Here is a 10,740-nt window from a genome sequence, read left to right as displayed (position 1 = left end):
AGGTGAACATTTCAAACTAAGCTGTCTGTGCTTGGAGTAACTTAGTTTCTGTTTTTATTCTATGGTATAGCTCCTAGAGATTTCAAGTAATGGTTTTTAGATATATACATTTTGTATTGTGAAAATATAACATTCTCTCAAGCCCTTTTAAAACCATTACAGCACACATGACTGAGTTTCAACATGCACCTCCCCTCAGCAGGGGGTGGCCTTGGGTGGTATGGCCCTGCCCTTAAGTCCCAGGTGCCACTCCATAAACTATGATTAGCTATCTACCCAGCAAGAGGTGGGACTTAAGTTCAAAACCGCTCATAGATGTGCATTCTTTGTTATACTTCTGGTTATCCTGCAGCAGCTAAAGAAATGGCATTAACTAATCTGAAATCCTAGGTAAGTGCTGTTGCCTCACAGCTAGAAGGTTCCTGGTTTGAATCCCCGGCCAGGCAGGTGCCTTTCTGTGTGGAGTTTGCATGTTCTCTCCGTGCATGCGTGGGTTCTCTCCGGGTACTCCGGCTTCCTCCCACAATCTAAAAACATGCTCAGGTTGATTGATCACTCTAAATTGCTCATAGGTGTGAGTGTGTGCATGAATGGTTGTCTGTCTCTCTGTGTACCCCTGTGATAGGTTGGCGACCTGTCCAGGGTGTACCCTGCCTTCCGCCCAAAGTCAGCTGGGATAGGCTCCTCCAGTGCCCCCGTGACCCCTAACGGGATAAGCGGTCAAGATAATGGAAGGATGGATGGAAATCCTAGGTAAAGAGTGGGCTTGTATGTCAAGGTAATATATGGAAATTAAATCTTAAACACTTTTTGGGACAGCTTTGTTAGCACAGTGCATAATGCATGACAAGTATCGCTTTTGTTGACATATTTCTGGCCTCAGTGTTGATATGCAAAAAACAGTGCTGTTCACGGGGCTTCAAATACGCAGAGACTTCTCTCCACAAAATATTAAATTGACACATTTGCTAAAATAAAGGCTTTCAAAAGCTAATTAGGATGCACATGCTGTATTGTTATTAATCATTTTGCCCTTTAAGACTAAGACTTCCAATTAATATTGAGGGGGAAAAGAGATAGGTTAATATTATGACACATCTTTCTACACAATATTGAGTCTGACTAATCAGCTCATTGCTAACACCTGTCATCATCTGGTCACACAGGTCGCACACACACAAAAGATGTTGATGGATAATGGCTCGATCGATATCAAATTATGCACAACTCCAACTCAAAGGAAACAAAACGTAAGAGAAGACTTTTAAAATGTTTAAATTTCAAACCTTTTAAATGCAGCAGACAGCATGTCACTGTTGACGTATATTTAACCGAGCTTCCCCTAAAGTGCCCCCTCTCCTAATAACCTCCTGGAAACCTTATGTTTAATTCATCAAACAGTTTGTGAATGATTTGCATCCAGACCCCTTATGTCAAACAGGAAAACAAGTGAGCTGTTCACCTGCTTTAATCTGAAGGTCATCACATCCATCTCCAGAAAAACGTCCTGAGATGGGAGCCATTCTCTAGACTCCACTTTACCTTCAGCCGGGCCCTAAACCTGAATTACATCCAGCCTGGCTCATACAGAGGTGCTGCTGTGCCAAACACCGTATACCTGTAATTGAATTGAGATTCTATAATGTCTCAATATATCATCATCATTACCGCAGACACTGAGGCCCAAATGAGCTAAAGGCTCTCCTTGGACATGCTTCATGTTCCACTTTTTCATTATTTTACTTCTCTTCATGCCTAACAATGCTCTCATTTCTACTTTAGTCTTTTCATGCTACATTTTTGAAATCTAAAAATATTTCCAAAAAGTAATCTTCATCTCTCAGTTAATTAGGTTGGATATGTTAAAAAACTATCTAAAAAGAAACTATTATAAGCAATCCAAACCTTATCTAACCATTAAAAAAACATCATAAATCATTAAGTGAAACTAAAACGCTCCACTGATTACCTTTCTCTGCATGATTCTGCTCTCTACCATTCCCCACTCTGTGTTTGTCCTCACTCGTCTTGTTTTGCTTTGTCCTTGAGAAAAGTACATCAAACTATTTGCACCGCTTCATTTAACTTCATAGATTTTCTGAGTGCACACAAGGACAGCAAGCACTGATTAGCTAACAATATGAATCATCCAATATCTTGGTTAAGTAGTTTTCAGTTGACGTATAATCATTCTGCAGGAACCCGATTTTTTTTTAAAGCACACTTAAATAAAACTGTGGATATGGACTTATATCAGGACTCACATAAAACATAATGAACCTTAACATCTTTTTTATTGCTGCTTTAGTTACATCAAGCAAAACAGACTGGAAGGTGATTAAGTAGTAAATCATGCTTACAACCTGAGCATGGGCTACTGAATTTTTAAAGATAAAGGTCAATATTTTAAAGAGTTGTGCTTGTTTGTTTTCTTTGTGATGTGTGATTAGAAGGTCTAATGATGTGTTGTGTAATTGCATGTTTAGGTTAGCTTAGTGCAAAGACTGGAGACTCTGCTAGAACCATAGACTGTATAAATAATGGATGTAGTATCCGTGACATCCAAGCGTGCCGGATACGGCCCTGGTGGTGAGGCTTTCAGCAGTGTGACTGCCCCCTGGTGGCTGGCTGCAGTATAGGTCAAAAAATCCGTCTCCCCCATTCAAATCAAACTTTAAAAAAGAAATACACGTCGTATGAATGTTTCTCACATCCGTATGCTGTGGTTATATGTAGTTAGTATTTGACTGTTTTGTGTCCAAGGCCTCTTTTTTCTGAAAAGTTTCTTTTTCATTAGTTATTAGAGTTTAAAAAACGGGGTTTTACTTCCAGGTTTCCTTTGATTCACAGCCGCCGTAGAACGAAACTTCAAAGGGCACACAGCGTCTTGTGACATTACGCTGTAGGGCGGAGCTTATTACAAAGGCTTCACAGGCTCTGGCTGCACAATGGCTGTGCCCAGGAGAGGGATTTTTTGGCTTCAGAACTGTACAACGGGAAGAGGCGGAGCAACGCTGTCCATTTTTATTTACAGTCTATGGTGACATCACCCATCTGCTCCTGAGTGCTGTTTTGAAGCCAATTGACGGTGGCAGCCATATTGGAAATGCTGAACACAACCAGGTATAGTGTGACGTTAAGGGGCGGAGTTTGAGCCTGCTAGCCAACAGCTATGTGTTCCCGTCCGGGAGCCAAGTCAGTCATGTCCTTATTTGGGCAAAAACTCGTAATCTTAACATCTTCTGAACCGTCGCGTTAGAAAAAAATTCACCCCCCGTACAGTGTGTGCCCATAGAGAGATTAGCTTCGTATGGCTAAGCTGTTTTTTGAACCAGGCTGTAAACATGTTTATTAATGCTGCAAAGATCGTCTTTTTTGAATGGTTGTGTATGTGGTTTCCTGTAATTCTGCAGCCAGCCTCAAGTGGATTCTCGATGAATTACAGTTTATAACACTTTTGCATGGGCTTCATCGTTTGAGACCGGAGGTTGCCACTTGGCTAGAACAGCTAGCTAGTTGCAAAACTACAGGCAAATAATGCCATCGTTTAAGTAACATCAGGTGAATCTGTATGAGGAAGTTAAGAACCATGTCTTATCCATCGTGCTAGTTTGGACTCTGGGAGGCATTGTTCAAACTTGATAAATTCTCTGCACTTGCATGTTCATCAAGACATAGTTGCAGTGCATAACACCCCAAACCTCCTCCTGCAGCATCAATCCAGCCATTTGGCTTAGACTATCACATTTAACATATTGGCATTGAAATATCTGCTACGTGTCGTGTATGTTAGGATGCTAATTCACCATCCTACACTGACACCTGCGAAACACCAGAATGCTAGCATGTTAATCTGAGTGTGTTAGCATTAAAATGTCTTGCAGTGATCAAGGCGACCTAAAGCGTGAACATTTCCGAACCTCCTACCGAAAGCAGATCAGTGGAGCGTCACCCCAAGACACATTTCAGATCTATGAACTCTGGTCAAATCAATCCAAAGCAGTGCCTTCTCAATTATATTAATGGTGTGCAGGCTATGTGTTGCTAAATGTGCTGCAACAGCTATGAAGTTGCTGCTTGCATGGGTACCAAACTTGACTCAGGTGGCTTTAAATTCATGCTTATTTGTAAAAAGATCACAGTAGATTCTCGAGTAAGTCAGAAATGCAGACTTATTGACTCCATTCCGTGTATTGCATAATAAGCAGAGCTACACAGAGATGCTAACTAGCATGAGTGCAGACTCTTAGCGTTGTTACAGGACTTTGCAGGACTTTTTCAAAATGTTTAATAGTCACTCCAGAGGCCTTTACTTGTCCGGTTACAATAGAGGTTTGCTTGTTGTCTACTCTTGTGTTGTTTCTTGATGCTAAGCTAAGCTTTCCAACTCCAGTTCTATGCTCGAACCAAAAACAGTAGAGTAGTATTAAGTGAAGAAGCCAAAGATCTTTGAGTGAGCATGCAATTTATTATATTTTCTTGAATAGGTTCAAGCTTCTCGCAGCTTCTTTCATCATTTTGGCAGACACTTCTTGATAAAACAGATGTCATGGTTTCTACTTGGCAGGTCTGGGGAGTCTGTGGCCGAGCTGCAGAATGAAAGCATATTGTGTTTGTCCATAATGAATGTCAGTGGAACTGTGTGCAGCCTCAGCACACCTTTACACTAACATAGTTTCATTTTCTCAGAGGAGCAGCTTCACTAATTACAATGATTGTTAGCCAGTTTAATTGGCTCTGTCAGCGGCAGTCTCAGGAGTCGGAAAGCTCTCGCAGAGGTAATTGCATATGAGCGAGAGAGACAGAGAGCTGATGATGAACCCCAACAAAACTTACAGAAAAAGCTGCGCCACACAGTCAGTATAATGGGCTCCCTATCTTTTTTCAATTACAGATACTGAATGGGGACGGTAATGAGGAATTAGTGCATAAAGGTGTTTACTACAAGAAGTAACTAAGTTTTTAGACTCCACAGGGAACAGTTTTAATCATGACTACAAGGAGCAGGGTTTTTTTTTTTTAGCATTTTTGATATTAAATCTTCTTTGCATGATTTATCTCAAAGGCAATCTGTGATCAAAAAGTTAAATTTAAAACTAATTTATCATCTATGTCTCTCTAAAACGCCAGCAAAACAATGAAACACAGAAGAGGTTTTAATAGATCTTTATGGCAAACTTCTGTTATTATTGTGTCTAAAATATGAGTTCATTTTCTCCAAAGATTTATGGAAAGCCCTTCTTAATCTAAATTATAATGGTTGAAAGTCATGAGGTAAATGTACCGCACTTTTCTGCATTTGTTTTTTTACAGTATGTGTGTGTATGTATGTCTGTATTTGTATATGTATATATCTATGTCTGTTCATATGTATGTGTGTGTCTGTGTGTGTGTGTGTGTGTGTGTGTGTGTGTGTGTGTGTGTGTGTATGTATGTATGTGTGTGTATGTATGTATGCATGTTTATCTGTTTGTATGTATGCATGTATGTATGTATGTTTATCTGTATGTATGTATGTATGTTTGTGTGTATGTAAGTAAGTATGTATGTATATCTGTGTATATATTTGTATTTATGTATGCATGTTTATCCATTTGTATGTATGTATGAATGTATGTATGTATGCATGTTTATCTCTATGTATGTATGTATGTATGTTTATCTGTATGTATGTATGTATGCATGTTTATGTGCGTATGTATGTATGTTTGTGTGTATGTAAGTATGTATGTATATCTGTGTATATATTTGTATTTATGTATGCATGTTTATCCATATGTATGTATGTATGTATGTATGTATGTATGTATGTATGTATGTATGTATGCATGTTTTTCTGTATGTACAGTATGTATGCATATATGCATGTTTATCTGTGTGTATGTATGTATGTGAGTATGTGTATGTTTGTTTATGTGTGTGTGTATGTGTGTATGTTTGTTTGTATGTATGTATGTATGTGTGTATGTATGTATGTATGTATGTATGTATGTATGTATGTATGTATGTATGCATGTTTATATGTATGTGTGTATGCATTTTTATGTGTATATGTGTAGGTGTATGTATGAATGTATGTATGAATGTATGTATGTATTTATATCTGTATGTATGCATGTTTATCCATATGTGTGAATGCTTGTTTGTATGTGTGCATGTATGCACCCATGTTTATCTGTATGTATGCATTTGTATCTGTATGTATTTATGTATGTATGTATGCATGTATGTATCATATCATAGTTGATATGAAAATCTAACATCGTCTCTTGTTTCTCCACGTCATGAGTCTTCAAAAGTTTGTCTGTAAACAAAAGTTATCCCTAAAATTCAGTCACTTTCAAACATAAGTTTCTAACCAGTCTGAAATATCTTATTCAAAACATTTGTCTTCCCAGCAGCTGCTGATAACAGGTTTCCACCGTCGCCTTAGTGAAGAAATGAAATAGCTTGAACTCACGGCTTTCAGGTACCTCTGAAGTGCATCTAAATTCTTCCCAGACCTTCGATTTGTTTTTAACTTATCTATCACTTTGACAATAATCCGTCCCCAGAGCCCGCCGCCTTCACAACAACGCTGATAGAACAGAGACGTGAGGATGTGTGCTGCTGTGGACACAAACCGAGGAGTCCCCAGACTTCTAGATGCATTAAATGGATTCATTGAAGCCCGGAACAGCTGGGAGGTAAACACACACATTCAACATTTTGACATTAGGACTTTAGTGCAAACTGGGGGAGGAATAAACATGGAGAGAATCATTCTGATGAATCAGCAATCATTCGATTCAGCTAGCTTTATTATGGCACTTTGTACAAGTCACGTTACAAACTCAACATTCAGGGTTTCCTGGTTCATACGACACATGAAGAGACCAAAAAAACACATTGCATGTTCAAAGAAGAAACAAAAGAGGACTTTATTTTACTGTGCTTAACTCTCTCTCTCTCTCTAGAACATGCTAGAACAGAGATGAGAGGTTATCCAAAGGTTTTTTAAGCCATATTGGTAACTGTTTTTATAATTACCCATGACACAAGCCTGTTTGTCCTTTAGTTGTTTTTCTGATCAGATTTCTGACATCCACGGATATTTGGAGCTCTTGGTTGCTGTAAATGTCTCCTCTGCTTACTGGCTGGAAAAATATCAATTTCTAACAAGACTTCAGTTTGATGGATAGGGGACAAAATCTCTCTGTTCTTTGTATAAATAAGCTTAGCTGAAACAACCAAATTAGGTGTCCTTTTAAAACAAATGTCCCTCCTTTTATTCCATCAGACAGGACACACTTAAAACACTAACATGCAGATTTATCTTTAAAAAAAGGGGGGAAATATTCTACATTTACAGGTCATGTAAATGTGCATACTGCTGGGAAAGTAGCATTCTCAGGCGTATACATGTTGGCTATTAGCTTTCAAATTATATTCATCAAATGTAGAAATGTCTCACAAGGGATCCAATAACACTCTGCAGCCCACAGCCTCCTCCTGTTCACACTCCACTCTGTGTGTTATAAACAAACCAACTGGCTTACATTGTGCTTGTTGGAATAACCAGAGAATGCATGACTGCATGGGCATTAAAAGTGGAATAATCATTACCATTAACCATGTAAAGAGCTCAGTAAAGTCTGCACAAATGTGGCCATTACTGAGATGTAACAGAGGGAGAGTCACAGAGAGAGACTGTGAGGCATTTGGAACACTTTGCTAACTGTAGCTGGAGCTTAACTTTTTTTTAATGCATGTTGTGCACAAAGTTAGAAATGAGCACTTTGTCCCCAATGACCTGGAGTTCAGTTGTGTTATGGAGAACATTTTACAGCCAGTATAGAGGAGAGACAGATACAGTGACCAATGAATGTGTCAGTGTTAACATGTGGTGTTTTCAGAAATTGTTTTCTCTATAGGAGGTAAAATCTGAAGTGTGTAACCTCTGCTACTACCAGGATAACACCAAATATTACCATCTCAGTGTCGGGCCTTTAAAATGAAGGTTGCAGTAAATTATTTATTTATAAAAAAGTCAGAAAAAGTAAAGCATTGCATTTAAAATCTTGTAAATCTCTTCTTTTGTTTTTAAACTTTCAATTTAACATCGTATCAGACAAACACAGATAAAAGATCATCCCACATGAGCAGCTATTGTCAAATAATTTTTGGCTTTTCGTTAAACATGAAGTAATAAAATGAAAAAGTCTGAACCTAAGTCTCTGTTTGAAACCTGTTATTACTTGTCTCACCTCCACAGTGTGTTTCCAGTCTGACAAGACATCAACAAAGACAAACCCTGATTATCAAACAGAGCTAACACTCGGTACCCTCGTTCTTCTTCTGCTGTCAAAAATACAGATATGTGCAAGGACACTGTACAAAACCCATTCCTGTCTGTAAAAGGAGACTCTCAGGTTGGCGTATGTAAACATACAGAGTGACATCCATCCACACACTCTCTGTGCAAAGTTTTTTTTTTTCTTTATACGCGCAAACAGATGTGGGTTCCCGGGGATTTACGGTAAACAGGTTGCATTGAAGTGCTACGAGATCATTCGTTGGCACACAAGGAGTAAACATTTACAATATTTACATCTGAGGTTAATAAACATGCATCTCTAAAAACAAACAGTCCTGTAGAAAATCAAGTTCTCACATTCTGTGTTGTTTCTGTCTGTGTGGGACTTATATCGATGTTTACTGAAAAGAGAATAGTTTCAAATGCATTCACTTAACTGTTTACATGAAGTAGTCCTGTTCTGTAGAGTGTTTGATGGTTGCTGTACAGGATGCATGAGCAGGAACAGGAAGCATTCTGAGATTGGCATTAAGTTAAATCAAATTAAAAACATGCTACTGAAGGTACTCCAACAAGAGTCACAATAAAGCTGACCGACTGACTGAGACTCGCCTCTAAAAACCTGACACACTCAGTCTCTCGTCTTTGAAGTCAACAAATAAATTAAAACCAAACCCTGAGTGGTTAGGACTCAGGGAAGTGACAGTACAGCTGTGATTTTTGGCTGTCTTTTGGCTGTGATCGTTCCGCTGCAACACCCCAGACGATGGCGTCCTCCTCTGACATCATTCTCTCCCTTTAGTGCCTCTTAATGGCCGTCTGTGCAGCCCTGCATCAGTCACAGAGTCACAGACAGGGAGCTCTGCAGACTCTCAGGCTGCACCAGCAGATTATTTTGGGGGGGAGGGTGTAGGGGAACTCTGAACTGGTGCAGGATCGGGTCGGGGTTGGCTGTGAAGTTCTTAAAGAGGGGGGGGGGGGGGGGTTGTAGGTTTAGGTCCGCACCCAGCAGACAGGCACCCAGAAGGACTCTCGCTCCAACCTCTCCAGGATCCCCCGCAGCTCTGCACAGGCGCTGGCTGAGTCCTCTTTGATCAGGATGTGGTCTACCAGGTGTCCGTATTGCTGGTCGATCTGAATGGCAGACTGTCGCATCTCCTGCAGATCTTCATCCTGTTGCAGGAAGAAAAATGAATGAGTGTATACAGAAGGGAGACGCATTGTTTACCCTGGCTTTGTGGGATTCATGGTTTTAGGAGGGGATTTTGACCAGTGTTTTTCAACCTTTTTTGAGCCAAGGCACATTTCTTTCTCTCTGAGAGAGGGGCTTTGGCTACTTCTTTAACTGTGTCAGGGCGAAGCATCTCATTTACAATGGCGTTTGCAAGTGGTATTAATGTTTCTGCCACAGTGTGTGGCTTTTTTGATTTGGCTACGAGTTCAGATACTAAGTAGGTAGCTTTAAAAGCTTTTGCAGACACCGTTGTAGTTTTTCTCATAAAAGTTGCCTTTTCCGGGCGCGCTGGTGGCCTAGCGGTCTAAGTGCCCCACATACAGAGGCTTTAGTCCTCATCGCAGGGGTCGCCAGCTCGATTCCCGGCTGGTCAACCATTTCCTGCATGTCTTCCCCTGCTCTCTATACCCCACATTTCCTGTCTCTCTTCACTGTCCTATCAAATAAAGGCAAAAAGGCCAAAAATATAACTTAAAAAAAAAAAAAAGAAAAATGTTGCCTTTTCCATCACCCATATCACGCTTTTCATCCGGGTTAGAATTTTATCCAGGGCCCAGTTTGGAGTTTTCATTTTTCCTTTTTTAATATTTATCCATCGCTGTTGTAAGCCGACGTCTTATCACATACACCTCTCACAGGCATCATTAATTCTATTTTCATAAATTAACAAGGTCATTAGTGCGCTTTATTGCCTCCCAGTGCGTGGCTAACACAGGTCAGTATGACAAGTACTGAATTACTCTTCCAGTCACTACACTGCAGGCACAGACGCACTACATGGAAAATTATTTGCAGTATATGAAGATTAATATTTGTTGGACTAATTAAGTGAAATTGGAAAATGTCCCACGGCACACCTGACAATCTGTCATGGCACACTAGTGTTCCATGGCACAGTGGTTGGAAATCACTGCATTGGACGATTGCATTTTGTTCCTAAGGAGCCAGGCGTTACCATATTTGGATAAGAGGGTGGAGCTAGAAGGTAGTCATGCCTAATGCATACCCTATTTTAATGTATGTTTTTCTTCTAAATGGCACCACTTTATACCAAATAAACATCATACTGTACTGAAGAACACGTGAGCTGCAAGTCAAGACCATAAACTCATTTTCTGTTGGCTTTTAGAAAATGATAGTCATTTGTAATCAATGTAGTCGCCCTCTGCTGGCCACTAGAAATACTGCATGTTAAAACAACCTGTGCATT

General features: G+C 39.8%; 1 protein-coding gene and 1 long non-coding RNA gene across 7 annotated transcripts in view; one reads left to right on the top strand and one right to left on the bottom strand.

Annotated features, from left to right (window-relative positions):
* The first annotated feature begins 281 nt into the window (after nucleotides 1-281).
* Nucleotides 282-8,628, top strand: LOC117832864. 6 transcript variants are annotated; one of them, XR_004635268.1, is made up of 4 exons: nucleotides 282-390; nucleotides 6,402-6,469; nucleotides 6,555-6,686; nucleotides 8,255-8,628. It is a non-coding gene; the product is annotated as an uncharacterized LOC117832864 (long non-coding RNA). The 6 variants fall into 6 exon arrangements; XR_004635269.1 differs by having other exon boundaries at nucleotides 6,399-6,469; XR_004635270.1 differs by lacking the exon at nucleotides 282-390 and adding an exon at nucleotides 666-778.
* mpp3a (membrane protein, palmitoylated 3a (MAGUK p55 subfamily member 3)) overlaps nucleotides 6,783-10,740 on the bottom strand; it is a 31,851-nt gene continuing 27,893 nt past the window's right edge. The window contains exon 20 of the mRNA XM_034712168.1: nucleotides 6,783-9,469. Coding sequence (XP_034568059.1) covers nucleotides 9,290-9,469 — 180 coding nt within the window. The 3' untranslated portion in view covers nucleotides 6,783-9,289. The remainder of the gene's footprint in view (nucleotides 9,470-10,740) is intronic.

This window comes from Notolabrus celidotus, chromosome 20, assembly GCF_009762535.1.
Source record: "Notolabrus celidotus isolate fNotCel1 chromosome 20, fNotCel1.pri, whole genome shotgun sequence".
NCBI lineage: Eukaryota > Metazoa > Chordata > Actinopteri > Labriformes > Labridae > Notolabrus > Notolabrus celidotus.
The sequence above is the reverse complement of the archived record's forward strand: the minus strand, read 5'-3'. Positions and strand labels throughout refer to the sequence as shown.